The sequence below is a fragment of the Benincasa hispida genome, chromosome 12, assembly GCF_027475165.1.
Source record: "Benincasa hispida cultivar pf3 chromosome 12, pf3_genome.v1.1, whole genome shotgun sequence".
Classification (NCBI taxonomy): Eukaryota; Viridiplantae; Streptophyta; class Magnoliopsida; order Cucurbitales; family Cucurbitaceae; genus Benincasa; species Benincasa hispida.
Genome location: NC_143489.1, coordinates 84,369,197 through 84,394,712, shown reverse-complemented (window position 1 = coordinate 84,394,712; position 25,516 = coordinate 84,369,197). Strand labels below are relative to the sequence as shown.

Here is a 25,516-nt window from a genome sequence, read left to right as displayed (position 1 = left end):
TGTTATTATTTTTATTTCATTATTTTAGTATATAATTGTTATGTATGTTAAGTAATGAAATGGAGGTTGCATGAAACATGACACTAATTTAGATAATTTTATAAATGTTATAATTTTACTAAGTATGTCATTAAATACAATGTATGGTTTTAATTTGTTTCGTTTATTTTATAATAATATGATGAAATGAAATTAAAAATTAAAATCAATAATTTAGAATTACATGCAAACTTAGGTTAAAGTCATTTTAAAAATAATTTTAAAATATAATTCACATAGACGTAAGTTCACAATATTTCTAATATGATTAGAAATTAGTTTAATTTTTTTAATCAGTTTAATAGAATTAAATTGACTTTAATAAAAGATTGAAATTGTAGCAATGTAACTATTAGGGACTTTTTTCTAAGGCTAATTCTGTTTAGGCTGGGGTGTTTAAGCTAACGGAAACGGAATACCCCTACCTAGGAACTGACCTAGAAGGTGAATTAGATTGATTTGCTACAAGCATGCAATTGTTGGTTAAAGTTTGTTAAAATGTTTAATGAACATTAATCAAAATTGTTTAACTATCCAAAGTAAATATTACTCTTGGGCAAATTTAAACAATCACTTAGTAAAAATAATTAGTCGTATTTTTCTAAGTTAAATTAACCCTAGGTAAAACACTTAGAGAGAGGGAAATGGGGTATATGATACTTCATTTTTCCTTTTCACGTTTCTCCCCACACCGTGAGACCTATACTCGGCCTCGAGGCACCTTTGCTTGTGCCTCCCTATGGATGGTGTTTTTATAGGTCAATACCAAGGTGAATGGAGAAAGTGTTTATAATAAGTGGGAGTGGGACGTGTGTCAACACATCCCATGGTCTCTCTCATTATTTTGTAGTAAATTTTCATGCTCGATCTTGAGGCACCTTTTCTTTTGTCCCCCTAAGATGACATTTGCATGACTCTTTACTCAAACTCCAGAAATGGATAGGGTTACTTTAGTTTTTGTCCCAATCGGTTTTTCCTTACGATTGGCTTATTGGGCAAAACTCTAAAATCTAAAATGAAGGGTTACACTTACAAGAAAATGTTAAGCTAGTTAACAATTTCTGGACCGAACAATCGTGACTGATATTTACAGGAACAGGGAGTTGTTCTGTATATTGTTTGAGATAGTCTCATTTCAATGAAGGGGTACCTGATCACCTATGGTGGCTTTTACCCTATCTCATTGAAACATCATTGCAAAATAGATGTCACATAGGGTGTATTAAATTATTTACTAAATTTAATTGATTTTTTCAATTGGGTAATGTATGAATACTAATATAAATAAATTGTATGTTTAAGCAATTTTTTCCAAAATGACTTCCACAACATTAAATATATTTGCTACCGACAAAGTAACTGGCGATAATTACATCACTTGGAAAAACACTATTAATACAGTTCTGATCATCGGTGATTTGAGATTTTTCCTGTAAAGGAATGTCCTTCAGTCCTAGCTCAAAATGTCGCTAGAAACGTTCGAGAAGCATATGAGTGTTGGGTACGAGAAAATGAAAAGTTCTGAGCATATAACTTGGCAAGCCTTTTTGAAATCTTGGCCAAAAAGCATGAGCCCATGCTCACTGCCTGTGAGATCATGAAGTCCTCGCGAGGAATGTTCGGACAATATCTGCACAACTCATATATGACGCTTTTAAATTCATCTTCAATGCCCATATACAAGAGGGGCATCTATTCGAGAACATGTTCTGAACATGATGGTCCACTTTAACTTGGCAAAGATGAATGGGTCCGTCATGGATAAAACCAGTCAGGTGAGCTTCATCCTGAAAGCTTTACCTGAAAGTTTCCTACAGTTTCGAGCAATGTTGTTATGAATAAGATTGACTACAACCTAACCACTTTGCTCAATGAGCTGTAGAATTTCCAATCCTTGATGAAAGTCAAGGAACAGATGGGTGAGGCAAATGTTGTCTTTTTCTTTAAAAAGTTCTTCAGAGGTTCGACCTCTAGAACTAAGTCTGTGCATTCATTTAACATGGCAAAGGGGAAAGTTAACCCACTAGCTGCTGCCCAGAAGGGTAAGAAGGCCAACACTGCAAAAGGAATTTTTCTCCATTGCAACCAGAAGGGACATTGGAAGAGGAATTGTCAAGTACTTGGCAGAAAAGAAGAAGACCAAGCAAGATAAATGCGATTTTACTTGTATTAGAAACTTGTTTAGTGGAGAATAATGATTCTGTTTGGATATTAGATTATGGCGCCACTAACCATGTTTGTTTTTCATTTCAGGGAATTGATTCTTAGAACAATTGGTACCTGGAGAGATGATGATGCGTGTTGGAACTGGGCATATTGTCTCTACAAGGGTAATGGGAGGACTCCGGCTTACTTTACAAAAAAATTGTATTTTATTGAAAAATGTATTTGTAGTTCCTGATTTAAAGAGGAACTTAATTATATAAAGTGTTTAATTGAACAACAATATTCTATACATTTTTCTTTGAATAAAGCGTTTATTTCTAAGAATGGTATAGAACTTTGTTCTGCTAAGCTGGAAGACAATTTTTATGTGCTAAGACCGTTAACAACTAAAACTCTTCTTAATACTGAACTATTTAAAACTGCGGTAACTCAGAATAAAAGACAGAGAATTTCTCCAAAAGAAAATGCCCATCTTTGACACCTAAGATTATGACATATAAATCTCTATAGGATTGAGAAACTGATCAAGAATGGACTTCTAAGCGAGTTAGAAGAAAATTTTTTACCTATATGTGAGTCATACCTTGAAGGCAAAATGACTAAAAGATCTTTTACTGGAAAAGGTCGAAGAGCCAAAGAACTCTTAGTACTTGTACATTTAAACTTATGTGATCTGATGAATGTTAAGGAAAGAGGAGAATTTGAACATTTCACCACTTTTATTGATGATTATTCTAGATATGGGTATGTTTTATTTAAAGCAACATAAGTCTGAAGCCTTTGAAAAGTTCAATGAGTGTAAGGCTAAAATTGAAAATGCATTAAATAAAATAATTAAAACATTTTAATCAAATTGAGGTGGAGAGTATATGGATCTAAAATTCCAAGACTATTCGATAGAACATGGAATTATATCCCAACTCTCGGCACTTGGTACACCTCAGCAGAATGGTGTATCAAAAAGGAGAAATTGAACCCTATTAGACATGGTTCGGTCTATGATGAGTTCCTTACCTGACTCATTTTGAGGTCATGCAGTACTGACTACAACTTACATTTTGAACTGCATTCCTTCCAAAAGTGTTACAGGAATAACTTTGGAATTATCGAATGGTCATAAAGGTAGTTTACGTCATTTCAGAATTCGGGGGTTTTCCAACACATGTGGTTGAGACAAATCCTAAGAAGTTGGAACCTCGTTTAAAATTATATCTATTTGTAGGTATCCTAAAGGAACGAGTGGTGGTTATTTCTACGATCCTAAAGATAATAAAGTATATGTATCGACAAATGCTACATTTTTAAAAGAGAACCACATAAGGGAGCATAAGCCCCGCAGTAAGATAGTGTTAAATGAAATTTTCAGTGATACTATTGAACCTTTAACAAAAGTTGTTGAAGAGTCCAATACCTCAACAAGAGTTGTTGAAATTGGTTCATCTGTAGGTCAAATCCAACTCAAACGTTGAGAGAGCCTTGAGTAGTAGAAGGGTTGTGAACCCGCTTGTTCGTTATATGGGTTTAACAAAAATCCTAGCCATCTTAGCTGATGGAGATGTTGAGGATTATCTTACAAGAAGGCAATGAAGAATGTTGAAAAGATGAATAGATCAAAGCTATGAATCTCAAAATGGAGTGTATGTACTTCAATTCGGTTTGGGATCTTGTAGATCAACCTGATGGAATTAAACCTATAGGTTGAAAATGGATTTATAAGAGAAAACGGGGTACTGATGGGAAGGTGCAAACCTTTAAGGCTAGACTTGTGGCAAAGGGGTATACCCAAGTTTGAGGAGTAGACTATGAGGAGACTTTCTGATGTATTGCCATGTTGAAATATATCCGGATACTTCTGCCCATTGCCTCAGATTATGACTATGAGATTTGACAAATGGATGTCAGGACTGCTTTTCTGAATGGTAATCTTGAGGAGACCATTTATATAGAGCAGCCTGAGGGATTCATAACCCAAGGTCAAGAGCAAAAAGTTTGCAGGCTTAAACGATCCATTTGTGGATTGAATAAAGCTTCTCGATCTTGGAATATAAGATTTGATTCTATGATAAAATTTTACGATTTTAATCAGAATGTTGATGAGTCTTGTGTTTATAAGAGAATCATCAATAGTTCAGTAGCTTTTCTTGTATTGTATGTAGACGATATCCTACTCATTTGGAATGATGTAGGTTTAATGGCTGAAATAAAAATTTGGCTAGCAATTCAATTCGAAATGAAAGATTCGGGAGCGGCATAGTTTGTTCTGGGCATTCAAATCTTTAGAGATCGAAAGAAAAAAAATGCTAGTCCTGTTTCAGGCATCGTACATTGACCAGATACTTGTCAAATTTTTTATGCAGAACTCCAAAAGAGGTTTGCTCTCTTTCATGCATGAAGTTATTTTATCTAAGAAACAGTGTCCTAAGACACCTCAAGAAGTTGAGGAAGTGAGACAGATCCCCTATGCATTGGCTGTTTGTAGCCTAATGTTTACGATGTTATGTACTAGATCTGACATCTGCTATGTATTGGGGATAGTCAATAGATATCAGAATCCAGGATTTAATCACTAGACCGTCGTTAAGAACATCCTCAAGTATCTTTGAAGAATGAGAACTACATTCCAAGATTTGATCCTTACAGGATACACAGACTCTGATTTCTAGACTGATAAGGATTCTAGGAAATCCACATCAGGATCACTATTCACTCTTAACGAAAGGACAGTAGTCTGAAGGAGCACCAAGTAGGGGTACATTGCTAACTCCACTATGGAAGCTGAGTATGTAGCATCTTCTAAAGCCACTAAAGAAGTTGTGTGGCTTAGAAAATTCCTGACGGATCTAGAAATGGTTCCAGATATGTCAAAGCCTATCTAATTTATTGTGATAATAGTGGTGTTGTGGCTAATTTCTTAGAGCCTACAAGTCACAAACGCGGGAAGCACATAGAGCAGAAGTATCATCTCATTTGAGAGATTGTGCATCGAGTGGACGTGATTGTCACGCAGATAGCGTCGGTGCACAACGTTGTTGATCCATTTACAAAGCCCCTCATGGCTAAGGTGTTTAAAGGCCACCTGCGGAGTATGGGTCTACGGAATATGCCACATCTAGTCTTCGGCAAGTGGGAGATTTTGTAGTGGGCACGTATTATGCCCTAGTGTTCTTGTTTTGTGTACTTTTATATTAGTATTACTTTTATGATGTACATCTCACTAGCTTTCGAACAAGTGAGAGATTGTTGAGTTTGATGCCCTAAATCTCGTGGGTTCTATAGTTTGTAATTGCAATGTACAAATGATTTATTTACTTAATAAAATTTAAGGAATTTTATTCGACATTAGCATTAACCCACAAAACTAATAAACTAGCATCCGAGGTTATTTTCTATAACTTAAACATGTATGTAAAGATATACAAGTGAATTATGTTTAAATGATAACCTAGATGGTCTATACTAGATGGATAGGGTTGGGTACCTTATCCTGGTGGCACTACGAATACGACCAACTTTGAAGATGTTACAATTCTTGTAAAGTGCTGCAAATGATCTGATCTTGATCATTCATGTAGAGACATTTAAGCGAGGGTGTTCTATACAAAGGAGTTTGTATAAGATCGGACCACGAAATGAATAGTCTCATTATATAACACCGTTAATAATAAAGGCTTACAATTCACCAGGATGATCTTAGGTGACATGACCTGAATCCTGAGTGAATTGCGAACTCTTGCCTATGAAGGCAATACTTTGATTTATATGGGTGAGAGTGGTCAGACTGCTGACTCAACAAGCCTACCATTTTGGGGATTCGTCTTATTGGGGAGTTGGGGACAGTTACAGAAGATGAAATTCGCCCATTCTCTAACGTCTAGGTAAGTAGATAAATTTCTCCCTTAAGGGCTGATTCCGGAGCTTGAACAATGTAGCACCACACTCTCTCTTGGCCCGAGAGGGGTTTGGTAATAGTTGGACTATGACTTATTGTTCATTAGAGAGATCAGTGGTACTTAAGGCGTTAGATGTAACTATAGGGGCAAAACGATGATTTTTGCCTAGATGTACTTACGAGCAATTTGTGAAGGGTCATTGCACTGTTGACTAGTTATATCCAATGGACGCAGAAAAATATCTGTAATGTGAAGAGTGCAGTTGTCGGTCCTTAGTGGAGTGACTGGCAGTTAATGGATGTTGGATAAGTTAATTAAAGGAGTTTAATTAATTATATAAGTAATTATATAAGTACCATTGAAACTTCATTTTACAGGTCCATAAGGTCCCATTTGTAGCTCAACAGGGATTACTGAGAATTAATTTTGAATTAATTTGAATTGTTCAAATTAATTGAGGGAGTTAATTATATATGATATATTTAATTTAAATGAAGTATATGTGATATGATTAATATAATGTATTTGATACATTATAATATAAAATTTATCTCGAAAGGAGTTAAATATTTGAATATGATTCAAATATTAATTGTATGAATGAGATTCATATAATTAAAGTTAATATGAATTGGATTTATATTAAATACCATGCATTATTGAGAGAAATACAAACTATTGTTTATATTGTATTTGATACAATATAAAAACTATAGTTTATGAGTTATATTTGATATAACATATAGTTTAATATATGGAGTTATAATTCTCTCCCCTAGTTTTTCTCTCAATCAGACGTGGGAATGGGAAGTTGGCTGAAGATCTCTTATCTTCTTCCTCTTGCTGTGTTTTACATAGTGCTCTAGTTCTCTCCTAAGGAACACACAGAAAGACAATTCTTCTCTCTCAAATTTTATCTCTCTCTCCCAAAATCATAGTTGAGCTCACACACTCCTGCTAATTCTTAACCCCTACGAAGAATACAGGAGGCCCTTTTGTGGTGGTGTCCAAAGTTGGGTTTGCTAATTTTTGTTCGTGTTTCTATTCCAAGAGTTTGTGACCGATTGGGAGGAAATTCATGAAGACTTTTTTGGCTTCAAGGGTAAGATAATTCTTCAAATTCTAATTCTTTCTCCTTGTACAACATGCTATAAATTCTACATTATGCATAATTCTTGTTCTCTGTAATTCTAATTACTTTGAAACTTGAAATTTGGAACGATCCCCGCTTTTGCTTCATACCTCACAGTCTTCAGTCTAGTGGCCTGATGGTATATTGTCAAAATATGAAATCGGACTCGTCAGTCCCTTAAATAAAACATGCATCGAGACAAGACGGTGGATTGCCCTTACTAGTCTAATCATGCATCATATACGTAAAATAATTTCAAAAGTAATCCCACAACACAAATCATAACATATTATATAGATTCAAACATGCTCAAACTTTTCATAACATCCATGCAATATAAGGAGTATCACAAATTCAAAACCATGCTTCTAGAATCCATTAAATAACTTGATAAGTCTAAATTAGGGCGTCTAGCACGAGGGCACCAGTAATAGTGTCATTTATCTCATGGCTTAAGCTCAAATAACAGACAAAATAATCCTCTTCTCTTGGCTTAAGAATCTTGGATCAAGGTCCTAATACAAAACACAACATTCAATTTAAACTTTTGGGCCCAAGTCCAAAACAAACAAAAACTCATTCCAACAATCCCCAAATAACTTACCTAAATCTTACCAAAAACACCCTTAACCGTGTTGGATAGCCTGCTAAAAAAAACACCTTAAAATCTCAACTCCCACCTCCAAGAATGCACCAAAAATGCTTTAATTTGTTGGGTGTAAACACATAAACTTGTAACACTGAAAACATTGTATTTCTTATATTGCTTACAGCATGCAAACAAATATGAATATGGATGAATGAAAACAAGCTCATGTTGCCATAAACTTGATGATGTAAAGATGGAAATAGAATGTGGATGCTGTGTTATGCATTACTACTTCTAAATATATATGTTGTCAACTATATGCTTGTAGTATGTTATGGAATAATGCGTTGTCACAAGTTTCCTTGCGTTGAAACCAAGTATAATTCCAACGCAAGTTTCTCAGAGTAATCCGAGGTCAAACATAGGGATTGTTTTCGTTAATGTGTTACTTTCATGATATATGCAACCGGTTTTACAATTAATAAAGGATTTAGTTTGTACATGAATTTAAATTGCAATAAACATAAATTGCGCTGATAAAATAAAGTGCGATAAAAGTAAAGTCCTAAACTATTATGATATAAGATACAAGATTCATGATACATGATACTGGGTTCGAGACTGATTGTAAAGTTATACAAAGGATCGTGGTATGCGAGGGAAAGTCTTTATGTATGAATCAGAAATAGAAAGAATAATTAATAAAAACATCGCAAGTTTGTTAATTGCGTTAAAGATGTAACTAAGGTTCCGCTTTCCCTTGGCGTACACCTCTCAGTGATCGGCCACGTTCCCGTATCTCTATTGTGAAACAGGGATGAACGTAATGAACGCAAGGTTGCTTCCATCTCTGGAAGTACTTCTTGCTTTAGTTAACGCATTCTTCCAACCCTCTCTCGATAGGCAGAATGGCATCTTCTCTTCTGCACTCACAGGCGAAGATGCCATCTGGCATGCTTTAGCTAAACAAAATTATTTCCTTAACACAACTTAATTTATTTGCTCAATTCTTATTAATTACCCAGGAATTAAGAAAATATCATGGAGAAAGTGAATCATGGATGAACGAAAATAGACAGAAAGATGATGATGGAAATGATCATAACAATTAATACTAAGATTAAACGTCTGATACATGGTGTGAATGATAGAGTAAAGAAGATGAGTATAAGTGATGAAAACGAGATAGAAACAAATACAGAGGAGTGTCAACGTCTTGACACATATCTAGACGGAGGTTTTGCTTGCCAGCGTGTGGAATGGATGAAGAGAAGAGCTTCCCTCTCAAGCTTGCTCGTCTGGTAGAAGTGACCTTCATATAGAGCTACGACGGTGGGGATGGAAAGGATTCTTTGCCCGGAGACTCACCTCTCGGCCTTGTCTCTTAATTCTTCCCGAATCTACTCTGATCAATCGCTCAACCAGTCTCTCTATTAGATCAGTATATACATGTCTCCTTGTATTGAGTATATACAAGTATCAATTCTCCCGTATCGTGTATATTTTTCAATGGAATTGCAGGAGCTATTTATAGGCGAAGCTTTGACTCTTTGTATCGTGGTCCCCACTTTATTGTTAAGGCAGTTCCTGAAATGATGGAGTGAATATTCCTTCTGTTATGTAATCAATCCCGCCAATGATGCACAACGGTCAGCTGTACACATGTCAGAATCCTCCATAATTGCGTTGCTCTTTACATCTTCGATCGTTTGCCCGCATGCGGTGTTTTTTATATTACCGCATGCGGTTGAAATTGCGTTGATCACAAAGCTCTTGATCGATTGTCGCATGCAGCGTCATTGCGTTGATCGTCTCTTCATTATTGATTGACGGGCGCAATGCGACATAGATGCGTTGTTCATTTTATCTTTGAATCATGAACGCATGCGGTGACTTGATTTCCTACAAAACAGACTTGAAACATTCTTTTCTACCATCACAATGGTGTCAGTGGGTGTATTAACGACAATTTATAATTCTTGCATTTCTTAGCAAATTTTCATACTATCGATGCAACTTTTCTTCCTTTTGGCCGCAATATCTAAATAAAACAGTATAAATAACTTGTATTTCTACAAGTTATCATTGGGCCATAACCTTAAACACCTTGAAATTTCAATCTAACCTCCAAAACATGGTGGGTAGCATCAAAATCCATGCCAAAACTTGATTGACATTCAAAACTAACCAAGATTTTAAAAGAAAATCATAAAATCTTAAAGAAAAGAGGTCTTCCTCAACAAATCCAACAATCCGACGAGAAAGGGGCTAACGACATACCGCCCAATGGCGGCTAGACGGCGAGGACATCAGATCTAGCACGGCGAAATGGCTGGTATGCTTGGCTTGCGCGCGGACAAACCAGAGCGGACTGAAGCGATGAGGTACCTCAGGTGAGGAGATGGATCTGGACTAGTATTATGTGCATTTGGCTTGAATTCGGCGTGAGGAGATGCCGATGCGGCTGGGCGGTCGACGACGACGACAGCGTGCTCTGGCGGCTGGTGAAGAAGTTGAGAAAATGACGTGGCTGGGGTTCTTCACGCGAGAAGAAGATTTCCCTTTTTTTATGCTCGCATGCTTAACGAGGCTTAAAAGAAAAACTCTTTTCCCTTTTCCTTATTAAAATCCAATTCCAAAATCTCAAATCCTTTTTGAATTTAAATTTCAATTTCAATTTAAACCCTTTCATAATTCCAAATTATTCTCGTCTACCTTCTTAATTAACACATCCATATATCAATCAAAATCAAATAAATCAATTATCTCTAAAATCGGTTGGAAGTAAAACCCATTTTTTTCAAGATAATTAATTCATTCCTTTGATCCTTTAAATTTAAATTCATCGATGAAACTTTACAATTATCTCAATTAAATCCCAGATTCCTAAAATTAAAGGGAAACAAAAACTTAATAATTAGAGATAATTAACTTAATAAAAAAAATGAAAAACTCGAGATATTACTGAGAAGATATCTTATCCTTTTTTTTTAAAAAATGTAATTAAAAAGTGAGAACTCAATTTCTTTTTAGTTCAACAAATATAGGGACGAAAGGGGCATGATGAGAGCGTTAAGGATGTGTCAACCTAATTGAGATATCTGGGTGCACCTACGAATCCCTCAACCTTAGAACATTTTCAAAAAAATAAATATAGGGAAGAAGAACAAAACTTTTCGATTTTAGAAAATTGAAAATATATGGATTAAAATATCTCCATTATCAAGTTGGGTTAGGTTAACAATAAAATGAAACGAGAATATTTTAGTCCCGTCCGATAATCATTTAATTTTTCATTTTTTAAAACAAATCATGTCTTTCACATAATTTCTCTACACTATGGATTTCATATTTTTTTAAGGTAATATTTTAATCTTAATTTTTGTTTTAAATTAATACTAAAAATAAAACAAACATTAGTATATAGAAATTAAAAATATCGTTTAAATTTTTTGACTCATTATAACTCTACTTATTTCAATGGATAATTTACTTTATCACATCCGACAAATCAATTTTTAGAACAATACTCCTTAGAAAAATCGTAGGTTCGAATCTTCATTTTCATTCAAAAGTGGAAAAAAAACAAACAATCCTACCCTTGGAATTCCAAAATTTGAAGGGGGAAAAAACAAATATGGCAATATTCAATGAATTATATGGATCATAATTACACAAAATCGCACCACCTTATCACCCATTTATCACATTATTACCATATTATTGAAACAAAACGAGTCCAACTAAAGAAAACCAAAAGTTTCTTAATTCTCAGTAGAAATTATTACAAATTTATTTCCATCGATTCATTTCCATTTTCAATAACCTCTCAAATTTCTCTCTTCTATATATATCAATCAAATTCCCAATTCATTTCATCATCACCAATTCATCAATATGGCATCCGTTTTCTCTCTTATTATTTTCCTAATCTCCTCCGCCGCCGTCTTGGCCGCTGCCACAGGCCGTGAGTTTGGCTTCACCGTCGAACTCATCCACCGTGACTCCCCCAAGTCCCCTATGTACAACCCATCGGAGACTCACTACCACCGCCTCGCCAATGCCCTCCGCCGTTCGATCAGCCGTAACACCGCAGCGGTGACAGACACGGCCGTGGCTCCTATTTACAATTACAGAGGCCAATACCTCATGAAAATATCCCTCGGAACGCCGCCGTTCTCAATTATAGCTGTTGCTGACACAGGAAGCGACGTCATTTGGACCCAGTGTGAACCATGTCCAAACTGCTACGAACAAAGCGCGCCGATGTTTAACCCGAGTAAATCGACGACTTACAAAAATGTGCCGTGTTCCTCGCCGATTTGCTCGTATGCAGGCGAGGATAGTTCTTGTTCGGCTCATTCCGAGTGTTTGTACTCGATTTCCTACGGCGATAGGTCCCACAGCCAAGGAGATTTTGCCGTTGATACCGTTACTATGGGGTCCACCTCCGGCAGCCCCGTGACGTTTCCTCATATGGCGATTGGTTGTGGTCATGATAATGCTGGCACTTTTGATGCTAGTGTTTCCGGCATTGTTGGATTGGGGCAAGGTTCTGCTTCGCTTGTCTCACAAATGGGACCGGCTACCGGGGGAAAATTCTCTTACTGTTTAGCTCCAATTGGAAACAGTTCTGCCGAGTCCAGCAAACTTAACTTTGGTTCTAATGCCGACGTATCTGGCTCTGAAGCTGTCTCAACTCCTATTTATACCAGTGGTATATAAAATACTACAGAATTTCAAAAGCTTTATCAATATATATATATTTTTTAATTGAGGATTTGTGGGTGGATTAATCTTTTATTCATATTTTGACAGTTAAGTACAAAACTTTCTACTCGCTCAAGCTAGAAGCCGTGAGCGTAGGGGAGAACAAATTCGATTTTCCAATAGTTTCTTCAAGATTGGGTGGAGAAGGAAACATCATTATTGATTCCGGCACGACGCTTACTTTTCTTCCAGTGGATTTATACAACAACTTCGCCACGACAATTTCCGACTCGATAAACCTCCAGCGAACGGATGATCCAAATCAATTCTTGGATTACTGCTTTGCGACGACCACTGACGACTATGAAGCACCATCCGTTACGATGCACTTTGAAGGTGCCGATGTGCCCCTCAACCGAGAAAATGTGTTCATTAGGATATCGGACGACATCGTTTGCTTGGCCTTCAAAGCTAGCCAGGATGATCAGGAGATGATTTTTATCTATGGCAATATTTCACAGAACAACTTCTTGGTTGGTTATGATATTAAGAACATGGTCGTTTCTTTCAAGCAGGCGGATTGTGTTGCCATGTGATTTTCATGTGCTTCCTTGTTATTTTTAGTTTTATTTATTTTAATGTTGTAGGTTCTTTATTTTAGAGATGGGAGTATTTCCATCCATACAAATTTATTATGGTATGATTAACACACATTAATCTTTTTTTTTTTTTTTTTTTTTTTAATTTAGAGGACTATTTGAATGCATTGTGCTATGCTATACTCATGTTCATGCATTACCTTGCTTTTATTATATTGAATGTTTTTCCTCAAAAAATGTACATATTTGGTTTCTTTCTTTTGTTAATAATAAACATTACCTTTATTTCCAATTTTTCAAAACGAAAACTTTTGAGACTTTTGTTTAGCACGTTGTAGTTGGTCTCAACTCTCGAATATAATTGTAATTTGGTCCTTTTTTTTTTTTTTTTTACAATAATTCTAGTTTGGCCTCGAAATATGTAGCAATAAATTTTATAATAGATTAATTTCTTTGTAAAATAAAACTATAATCAACGTGTAAATCTTATTTGAGAATTTTCTTTATTATTACATTTGGTATGATATCGATAATTTCTACAAAAAATAATAGATAAGGAAATTATAAAATGTAAAATTATAGAGAAATTAAAGAGGGAGCGAAATTAAATATGAAATTAAAATTTATCTTTAAAATTAGGGATCTTTTGATATTGCCGTAATAAAAAAGGAAACATTTGATATATTTAGTTTCCAAAATTCATTGTGAAAAAGATATTATACATAAGCAACAGTTTGAAAAGAACGAAGAATTTTTTATTTTTTATGAGAAGCCATTTATATAGTGCTCGAGGTTCGAGGATGATTTACACATAACGTTGATGACAATTCAATGTGTTTCTATCTTGTATAATTTGAATTGAGATTTTTTGTCCCATAAATGTTGTAAATTTAATTCTACATTTTCATTCTAAAAAAAATTGATTATACATTTTTAGTAAAAAAAAAAAAACTTAATTAGAAAATATTTAGTTACTTACCGTAAACAATATTTATAATTAAAATATAAGAATAAAATAAGAAATTTTCTCTATACGGAACCTTGACAAGATTTTCCAATCAGTGTCCAAAATTTAATGAGAAAATGAAAAGAAGTTTTTTTAAAAAAAATATATAATATATATTTTTAATTCAATCAATCAATTATTGTTTTTTTTTTTAATTTTTGGGATATAGGAAAAGGAAGGGGGGGTATTTAAATCGGGAGTACAATGAATCTCACTACCTTATTGCCATATTCTCTCTCTTTTATAAATTATTGTTATACATATGAAAACATTTATCGTTATATTTGTTGTTAAAACAAAGTCTAGTCTAAATTTTTTATTTAAAAAAATCAATTTATACAACTAAAGTTTGGATTACATATAAATTATCATAAACTAAAAAAAAAATATCTAAACAAAAATTATGGAAAATTCTTATAAACAGAAATCCCAAAAATTATTCTTATTCCAAATGAATAGAGAAAAAAAAGAGAAAAAGATAAACATTTCTGGAGTTAATTATTAATATAGGTCAATCCTTACACTACAAAAAAAGTATGTATTAATGGATTTAAAATGAAAATATTAGTGGAAGATTTAAATCTATAGTTGTAGAATTTAAAATGCTAAAATTACTCGCTTGAAGTTTAAATTGGTACTGATTCAAAAGTTTATGGATTTTTTTAGTCGATGTGTATGATGTGTGTAAATTGGTCCAAATATTTATAGATATTAAAAGAAAATAAAAAATTTATGGATTTAAATTAAATTTTCTTACAGTGTCAGAATCTTTTCCATGTTTAGGAGAATTTAAAAATGAACGCCAGAAATGTTTGGGTCACATATGGACCTTACTTTAAAAAAAATTATTCTTGTATATATATATATAAGAGCTATATATAACGGGCTAATTGAGCAGCTGCAGTAGTATTATAATCATTTTGGAAAGAGACATATTTGAAGAATTTCAATTAAATTGAAATGATAACTTGAGCTTTTATTTAGTTTTAGGCAAAATTTCAATTGGGTTACACTGGATTTTGTTCCTATAGCGTGGGAGTTTTATGTTTCAAAGTTTCATAACCACATTAACCAATCTTATTAGTTTATATATTATTTTGGTTCGTATACTTATATATTATGTTCAGTTTTTTACTATATTTTTAAAATATTTATTTTGGTCTCTATATTTTTATATTTGGTTTGACTTTGTCCATTTATTTTCAAAATCTCCATTCTGATGTATGTTCCTTGAGGTGGAGGGGAAAAAAAAAACGCTTGCATGTTGGGGCTGACTTGAAAAATTACCTATGAATTTTAGAGTATGTTTCAAACTTCAATTATGCACCTAAACTTTAAAAAGTTTTAATTTTACCTTTGAATTTTGAAATTTGTTCCAAACAATTCAAAACTTGAAATTTTTATAAAAAATATCATTTATAGGAAACATAAATGATGAAAATTAAAGTTGTGAAAACTTGAAGACATATATGATATCTGCTGGAATGAATGATATGAGATCATTCGTGTAGAGTTGCATTGTTCATGAATGAATATGTCTTTTCGAAAATAATCAATTTGAAGAAGAGACACGACTATTTGAATGACCACTGATAGTATGTAAATATATCTCTTCTTCAAATTGTACTTTAGAGAACAATTTTTCGTTAGCAATTTTCTTTCATAAAATTTCTCCCTTTTTGTAAATTTGTGCAAATTTGGTTTATTTCCAAAAAGTATACTTCGCTGGATCTTGTGGATGAGGTGTTGCTTCCATTAGAAAGATAATTTGTTCTATCTTGGAAGACAAGTGATAGGACCCAAACAATATATCAACAACCCACTAGGATCTTCTTAAGACAATCAACCAAACAATTGTACTCCAAAACACCACAAATTAATCATTAAATAATCACCAAGAAATAAACCAATAATGGATAGCAATAGACCATAAAAAATTGGAAGATTAAAAGAAAAGAGTACACATGAATTATACGTGGAAAACCTCTTCGATGTGAAAAGTAAAAAATCACGGGACTTGTGAGGGGTCCACTATTGTCAACTTCTCTTATTATGAAAAAAAAAAAAAAAAAGGAAAAAAGAATCCAAATTAGTCACACAAACATTCCCTACCCACCAACACTTTCATACATAAGAGATCAACACTTGAGAGATAAAAGGAATGAAAAAACACATAGTTTTATAAATTCTGTTCAGTAGTGATTACAGACAAACCAATGTTCCAAATAACGTTCCAACCATTCCAAACGAGACTCCATGTCTCGCGAATAGGCTGGCTAAATTGCAAAACGATCCAACGGTTCAAACTCCAGCAATTGATAACTTAGTGGAAGCTATTGCTAAAAAAATCGAACTGCACAACTCTCTGTCTTTCACTCCAATTTTCTACCCTTTTTTTCACTCTCCCCTCCTTAATTCATACCTATATCACATAAAATAAAACGGGCTTTCAAGATGGACCAACCAAAAATTAGCCTCAATTAGGCCAAACATATTACCTAATATTTTAGGCTCACAAAACACAAGTTAAAAAAAATAAAATTTTTCTTGTGCAACAAATGAGTTAGACACCCACAACAATCTGTCCCTCCAACCCAACACATGGAAGATACAATTATATCTATGATCACTTGAACCTCACCCTAGCAAGCTTACTATAAAGCTCAATCTTGCTTCCAGGAATTACCTTAGTCAACATATCTGCACTGTTCTTGTCGGTGTGGAATTTCTTCAGATTCAATATCTTCTCTTCAATTACATCTCTTAGCCAATTATATCTAATGTCAATGTGTTTGGTACGAGCATGATATATTGAATTCTTACTCAAATCCATAACACTTTGACTATCACAGAATATTACATACTCACCTTGCGTCAAACCCAACTCTTGAAGAAACTATTTAAGCCATAACATCTCCTTGCTTGCTTCCACTGCTGCAATATACTTTGCCTCAATTTTGGACCATGCTATGCATTTTTATAGCTTGGATTGCCCTGAGATGGCTCCCCCTAAAAATGTAAATACATAACCTGAGGTAGATTTTTGTTATCAAAATCACATGTCATGTCTGCATAGGTTTGTCAACTTCATAACACAGACTCAATTTGGAGTATAGGTTTGTCACCTCCATAACACAGACTCAATTTTGAGGTGCCCTGCAAGTATCTAAAGATTTACTTCACTGCTTCTCAGTAAGTCTTTCTTGGATTGGATAGAAAATGACTCACTAAACTGATTGCATGTATAATATCAGGTCTAGTACATACCATAGCATACATTAAAGAACCAACAGTACAAGAGTAAGGAATTGGTGACATAACTTCTTTCTCTTTATGTATTGTAGGACAAGCTCTCTTACATGGCTTGAAGTGAGTTACTAAACTTATTGTGACATAACAGGCTTAGCATGCTTCATATTAAACTTTTTGAGCATCTATTCAATATACTTCTCTTAGGATAACCACAATTTTCCAACTTTCCTATCACGAGCAGTCTCCATACCTAAGATTTGTTTTGCAGGACCCAAATATTTCATGTCAAAAGACTTGGAAAAATCTTTCTTCAAAATTTGAATCATACCTGCATCTTGTCCAATTATCAGCATATCATCTACATATAAAAGAAGAATGATGAAGTTACCTATAGAAAACTTTCTAACATATACACAAGAATTAGTTGTAGTTCGTTTATAACATTTGTTTATCATAAACGAATCAATTTTCTTGTACCACTACCTTGGTGCCTGTCTAAGCCCATAAAGACTCTTTTTCAACTTGCAAACAAGTTTATCTTTTCATTTTTCTTCAAATCCTTCATGTTGCTCCATGTAGATCTCTTTATGCAAGTCACCATGTAAAAAAAGCAGTTTTTACATCAAATTGCTTTATCTCAAGATCAAGACTTGCTGCTAAACCTAACACTATTTTGATAGATTTCACTTTAACCACTGGCAAGAAGATCTCATCAAAGTCAATGTCCTTTTTCTAGTTGCATCTTTTAACCACTAATCTAGCTTTATATCTCACTATCTTCTCACAATCCTTTTTTTACTTGAAAACCCATATGTTTTTCAATACTTTCTTGCTCTTTTGAGGCTTCACTAGCTCATAGGTTCGATTCTTTTCCAAAGAATTCATCTCCTCCTTCATTGCCTCGAGCCACTGGTTTTTTTTATCATGAGACAAGACCTCTTGATAGTTCTCTATCTCTTCATCTTCATTAACTAGAATGAACTCTGAGCTTGGATACCTTGTTGAAGGTTTCGGCTCTTTGGTGGATTTTCGAGCTTGAGTATCCTCCACTTGGAGAATAAGTTGCTCCCGCTACTCATGAACTTCTTCATGACTCACTTTCTCATCTGCATCTTTCTCATGAACATCTTCATCAGATGAAGACTCATTAAAATCATCATCATCACATGATCTGGTACATTACCATCAGGTTAAATCTCCCCAGCATCATCTACATTCTTATTTATCAGCCGAACAATAGGAGTAGAAGTAGAATCATTAGTAGTATCAAAAAGCAACTCTAAAGTAGAAGTGTACCTTGTGCTTAGAACTGCAACCTTCTTGAGCTCAAAGAATACTACATTTCTACTTCTAACTAACTTTTTCTTTTTTTGGATCGTAGAGCCTGTAACCATATTCTTCATCCCCGTTGTTGGAATCAAGAAGCAAGCAGCGAAAGAAAAATAGGATTATAAGCATTCTAATTCTTTAATTTTGGCTTCAAACTAAGCATGCTCATAAACTAAAAATAGAGTTTCAACACTAACCTTTGAAGTACCTTTAATTCACGATCTTCAACTGTAATCTCCTTCTTCTTTGGTTGTAAACTACCACAATGTCTTCCTTACTATTCTCTTGGTGCTTTAGATTGAGTTGTGGGACTCAAAATAAGCTTGAATCGAAGGGAAATGGAGAGGAGGTTACTAGTTTTACACAATGTGAAGAACACCTCTTCAAACACCAATTCTCAGCTTCAGCAACGATTGCTCTCACTTCTTCCCACTCAAAATTCCAACTTTTTATTACACGACTTGCATGCAACTAACAACCTTGCATGAATCATAACTCATGCTTGAATAATTGAGTTGAACAGAAATGGAATTATGTGTGAGCTGCTGAAATTTGAAAGTGGAAAAATCCCACTTTTGGGATTTTTCCCATTTACAAATTTACTTTGAATTTTTTTTTTTCAAATCTGATTTAAAAATCAAAAATCAATTTAATTTATAAATTGAAATTTTATTAATTTTACAAAATTAGTTTAATAGTTAATTTTCTAATAAAATAAAAAAAATAATTAAACAATTTTATTAATTTTATTAATTTAATATCAAATATTAAATTAATTTGTCACAAATTCCATTATCATGAATCTTTATTCATGAATTTAATATTTAAATATATTTAAATATTAAACAATTCTCCAATTTTGTTTAATTCCAAAATTAAACGTGTAATTATATCACATATAATTACTAACTTCCTTAGTTCTAATTTGAACGTTTCAAATCAACTTATCACGCTACTATAAGGCTAATCCATTTATGAGCTAGTAGAGAGACCTAGTGAATCTACAAATCATAGGCTCCAATGATCTGAGATTAATTGACCAAACTCTTTATATCGAATTAACTCCCATTCATTAACTACTGGGTTACTCTACTAAAGCCCATAATTGCACTCCTCTCACTATAGATATATTGCATCCACTCGATATAACCATGATTAGTAATTTAACCCTTTACCGGTTGTTCGTAATAACGGATGGGCCAAAAGGATGTTTTACCCTCGAGATTACCTCTTGTTCTTTAAGTCCCACTGATCCTTTAATGAAAAATTGGTTTGTGATCCGATCATCAAACCGAGTCCCTCTCGGGCCAATGAGAGGGTAGGACCCCTTGTTTAAGACTTGGAGTTAGCACTTAAGGGAATAACCTTTCTACTATCCTTGAAAGCGGGTAGGAGTGAATTCTATCTTGCACCCTATGTCCCTAACTATCTATTCGGTCTTACCCTTAAAATGGGAGGCTTATTGAGCCAGCGTTGTTGAGTCAACCCCCTGCTATGCAAATCTAAGGATAATCCCGAATAAACAGGAGTTCATAATTAGTTCAGGATTAAGGTCAAGTTACCTAAGTCATCGTTTTGAAATAGTCATTCATAAATAGTAAACAACATTATAAAGTAAAAGTGACTTATTTCGTGGTTCGATCTTGTGCAAACTCATTGCACAGGACACCCCCACTCCTCATGTCATGACATGTACAAATTAGGATCACACATTTGTAGTACTTTACAACTCTTTGTAACAACTACAGAGTGAGCCACATCTGATAGTGTTACCAGAATAAGGCACCCAACCTTATTCATATACTATAGATCATTTTTGTTCGGGATGATGCCCTAAACTCTCGTGTCCTGTAGTTTGTAAGCACAGTTTGTAGAACGCTTGTGATGTATAATATATGATATTTTCTTCACTACTTGTCTTCGAACATTGGATGTTTTATTTGCTTTACCACAAACCAATAAACTAAAATCCCTCATTGTCATTATGCAACTTAATCATGTATGTGGTCACATACAAGTAAATCATGTCTTAAGTGATAACCAAAATGGTTTGTAGTATATAGATAAAGGAGGGAAACCTTATCGTGGAAACACTACGAATGTGACTCGCTTTGTAGAATAGTTACAAGTGTTGTAACTTGCTACAGATGGTCTGATCCTGATCATTCATGTAGGGACATTTAAGCGGGGGCATCATATACAAAGATTTTGTATAAGATCTGACGACGAAGTGTTAATGTCCCGTTATATAACACCGTTCATGAAAGAGACTTCATTTCACTAGGATGACCATAGGTATCATGACCGCAATCCTGAGTGAGTTGGGAACTCTTTTCTTTGAGGGCAGTCCTTTGATTTGCATGGGTATGAGTGGCCAGGTCGCTAACTCAAACCTACCACTTTGGAGATTTGTCTGATTTGGGAGTTGGGAACTCAGCTACACAAGATGGAATTCACTCTTTCCCCGAAACAGGGGTAAGTAGATAGATTGCTTCCTTAAAGGCTGATCCCAGGGCTTGAACGATATGACGCCACACACCTTCTCATGGGTCGAGAGGTTTCCACACATAGTAAGACTATGTTGTATTGTTCATTAGAGGGATCAATGGTACTTAAGGAGTTAGATGTAACTACAGGGGCAAAACGACAAATTGGCACAGTTGTACCTACGAGCATCTGTAAAGGATTATCATACTGTTGATTGGTTATATCCGATGGACACAGATATATATCTGTGGTAAGAAGAGTTCGGTTGTCGGTCTTTAGTAGAATGTCTAGCAGTTAACGGATGGTAGATCCCGTGGCTAAAGAGTTTAGTCAGCTATTCACGTACCATTGGAGCTTTGAACCATAGGTCCATAAAGTCTTTTAGGTAGCTCAATGGATTCAAGTTAAGAATCAGTTTTTGGGCCAGTTTGAAATGTTCAAATTGATAATAGGGAGTTCGATTATATATGATATGATTGAACTAGTTAATTATATTTGATATGATTGACTTTATGTATGAGATACATTAATTGGAGGAAATTGGATATTAATATGATTTATATCTAGTGGAGGAGAAACACTATGGTTTATATGTGATATTAAACTATAGTTTAATGAATATAATATGATTATATTTATTTTTTAATTTTGGACAATTATGGGATAATTGGGATAATTGGTCGTCGTTTTCTCCATAACCGCGTGTTAGTGGGAGGTTTAATTTAGTTTTCATAACTGAAGAATAAAATGAAAATTTTTTTCATTTTGCAAAGGTTCACAGAATTCGCTCAAGCATAGATTATACTGCCTATCGTTTAGCTAACCGAGAGACTATACGATAGCTCTAAGTTGTTACATGATAGTATACAAGCGCGCATCTTTTTAAATGATCATTTAGCGCCGAGCATTTACTAAATGATTGTATAGACGATCGCTGCCTTTTTCCTACACGATCGTGTACTTCTTCTAAACAATCAAGCATAATCTATACGATAGACCCTACCCTTCTCCTACTTGCTTGGTCATTGTATACGATCTTCATATCCTTCTCCCCTCTACAAAATTCCAACAGAGCCCACTCTTTGGATTCGTACACCAAGAATACTGAGGGTTTCAAGTGGTAGTGTCGTCCCCATTTCTTCTATTCATGTGGAGGTTGTTCGTGAGTAGACGGTCGGGTGTTGGTGAACGATTACTTGACGTTCCAGCGAGAGCGAGAAAAGCTGTCCCTTAGAGAGAGCGAGATTTCGGTGAAGAAAAGTTCTTCAACTGGTATGTATCTCTTCTCTTTGTTGTTAATTAGCATGTAGTATGATGCATATCTATCTGTTTGAATGTAAACGTGGTAATTCTATCATAATGTATTTGGAACAATCCGCTTCCACTCAGAGGTACTCTTGTATAAGAGTTTCTTCAATTAGTATCAGAGCCAGGTTCTAATATTCCAAATTCATTGATGCAAAGAATTTTATTTGCATTCTCGGTGGGTAAAAACATGTCTATTCTTTGTTTAATCGTTAAATTGTTTGTGGATGTGTGGGATTATTGGAGTTTCTGGGATGAAGCCTCAAATTGTTTAAATTCTTTTACATTTCAAGTTAATTGTAAAGGCCCCTACGTTTTTGGGAATATTAACTGCTATCGAGTTTGTAATTTCAGAGATTTTGTGACTGTGAGTCATTCGTGAAGAAGCTTCATAGTAAGGGTTGTTGTTCTTCGAGAAAGAAGACGACCAAGCATTGGTCGGGTCGTGTAAATGATGGGGTAGACAATCATTGAGTATCGGATACTTGGGAGTTGTTTATATGTGCGCACACTAGACGATCGTGTAGCTCAACAAGCTTCATCGCTTAGTTACTAACTATACGATCATAGAGTGATTCGTTTACCTATCGCATGTTAAGTGATCGTCTAAACGATCGGGCTTCACAGCTTTGCTGTCGTTTAAACGATCGTTTAGCATTCGCATGTTTTAGTCTTGTGCACTAGACGATCGTTTACCTGGCCTCATTTACTAAACGATGGGGAGCTTTGCCCAGCGGTTCAAGACCCAGTTCACCTATGAACCGGTTCGCTCGGTGGAAAAATGTAATAGATAGAGTTTTTCTTTTCGGTTTTGAGGTGGTTCATCCAAGTCCATTAATTCTTTGTGAATGTACATAGGATGTATGTTTTAATTTATATGTCATATGGTATGCCATATAGAAAATCCCACTTTAGGTTATGCATTGTTCATGCATCATCTCTTTATTATAAGTGTTATGATTTAGAGAAACATGATTTAAATTACGTAAGAGCATGCTCATGCATCATATAATATAAGAGTTATATTTGTGCATGCATAAAGCTTTGACATGCATCATCTTTATAGTATAAGTGTTATAGTATAAGGGTGTATGAAAAGCATGTGTGCTTGGATCGTTACTAGTATGTAAAAGTTATGTATAGTAATGACCGGACATTACATGAAGCATGACATATAGGTTAAATTTATAAGCATTATAAATACCTCGTTGTGTGGAAATGTATGGTTTTATTTGTTTCTTTTATAAAGGTTATAAAGAAATTAGAACTAAAATCAATAAGAAAGAAATGCATGCCAACATAGATTTAAATCATGATTTTAAAAATGTTTTAAAACTTGGTTGATAGACCTAAGATCACGATTCTAATATGATTAGCAACCTTAGGCTTTAATCTTTTAATTAGTTTAATGGGATTAAATTGACTAATAAAAGGTTAAAGTGTAGCAAATCTATCTATAAAGAACGTTTTGTCTTAAGGCGGGTTCTGTCTAGGCTGGGGTATTTAAGGTGACGGAAAAGAAACACCCCTACCTGGGAACCTACCTGGAAAGGTGAATTAGGTAGATTTGATGCATGCATGCAAGGTTAAGGATAGTCCATTAAATAGTTTAATGTGACTACTTGAACTTGTTTTATTTCAAAAACAAAAATTGTTTTTGAGCGAATTAAAAAGACTTAGACTAAAATCAATAGCCAAATTGTCTAGGTTAATGAACCTCTAGGTAGACCATTAAGTGGGAGGTACTTGGGGCATCTGATGCTTCATTTAAACCTCTCACATTTTTCCCTTTCTTGTCCCCACCGTGAGATCTATCCTCGACCTCGTGGCACCCTGGGAGTGTCCCCCTAAAGGATGGTGTTTAGGTAGGTCAATATCAAGGTGGATGGAGAGAATGTTAATAGTAAGTGGGAGTAGGAAGTGCGACAACATCTCCCACAGTCTCTCTCTTTAGGTTAAATAACGTTTCTACGCATCGCCTCGAGGCACCCTGGGAGTGTTCCTCTATAGTAAGGAAGTTTTGCGCGTTTCTTTATTTGATCGCCTGTATAGGATAAGGTTACTTAGTCTTTTGTCCTAATCTATTTCTTTCCTACGATGGGTGCATTAGGGCGGGACTCTGGGGTCGAAAACGAGGGGTTACACTTATGCGAAATTGTTAAAGGTTAACAGTTCTTGACCGAATAAATGGTGGCCATTAGGTTCAGTTTCAACAGTTGGTTCTGCCTAATGGTTGAGAGTGTCTCATCCCAATAAAGGGGCATCTGATTACCCCACCGGTGACGTTTGTCCTACCTCGCCAGGGCATCATTGCAAAATAGAAATCTTAATAACTTAAGGTACTTAGAAACTATTTTGCTAAAACTAATTGGTGTTAAAATGTGGTTTAAGTGTTCGTTTTTCAGCAACGATTTTCAAAATGGCTACAGCCACTATTGCTTTGCTAAGCACTAAAAAATTAACTAGCGACAATTATTCTAGTTGGAAACATATGATCATGACAATACTCATCATCGAGGATCTTATGTTCGTCCTTATGGAGGTCGTCCTCCTATTCCAGCTTCAAACACTACTCGAAACGTTCGGAAAGCGTACGAGTGATGGACACGAACGAACATGAAGGCCCGAGCCTATATCTTGGCCAGTCTTAGCAATGTGTTTGGTAAGAAGCATGAGCTCATGGTCTCAGTGCGTGAGATTATAGAGTCCCTGCGGGGGATGTTCGGACAACCATCTGGACAGCTCAAGCACGAGGCTCTTAAATACATCTTCAACTCCAAAATAGAGGAAGGCACCTCTGTTCGTGAACACGTGTTTAACATGATGGTCCACTTTAATGTGGTGGAGATGAATGGGTCTAGAATAGATGAGGATAGTCAGGTTAGCATAATCCTGAATTCATTGCCAGAAAGCTTCCTCCACTTTGTTAGCAATGCGATTCTTAACAAAATGGAATACACCCTTACAACTCTCCTCAACGAGCTGCAGACCTATCAATCCTTACTAAAAAGT

General features: G+C 34.8%; 1 protein-coding gene across 1 annotated transcript; it reads left to right on the top strand.

Annotated features, from left to right (window-relative positions):
- Positions 1–11,557: 11,557 nt before the first annotated feature.
- LOC120068581 (aspartic proteinase CDR1-like) lies at positions 11,558–13,237 on the top strand. The gene is made up of 2 exons (XM_039020396.2): positions 11,558–12,533; positions 12,635–13,237. The coding sequence occupies exons 1-2, from the start codon at positions 11,714–11,716 to the stop codon at positions 13,120–13,122; spliced, it is 1,308 nt and encodes a 435-aa protein (XP_038876324.1). The 5' UTR covers positions 11,558–11,713; the 3' UTR covers positions 13,123–13,237.
- Positions 13,238–25,516: the final 12,279 nt, after the last annotated feature.

Coding starts and splice junctions, on each gene's coding strand:
- LOC120068581 (XM_039020396.2), top strand. CDS start 11,714: ATGGCATCCGTTTTCTCTCTTATTATTTTCCTAATCTCCTCCGCCGCC. Junction 12,534..12,634: donor AACTCCTATTTATACCAGTG/GTATATAAAATA, acceptor ATATTTTGACAG/TTAAGTACAAAACTTTCTAC.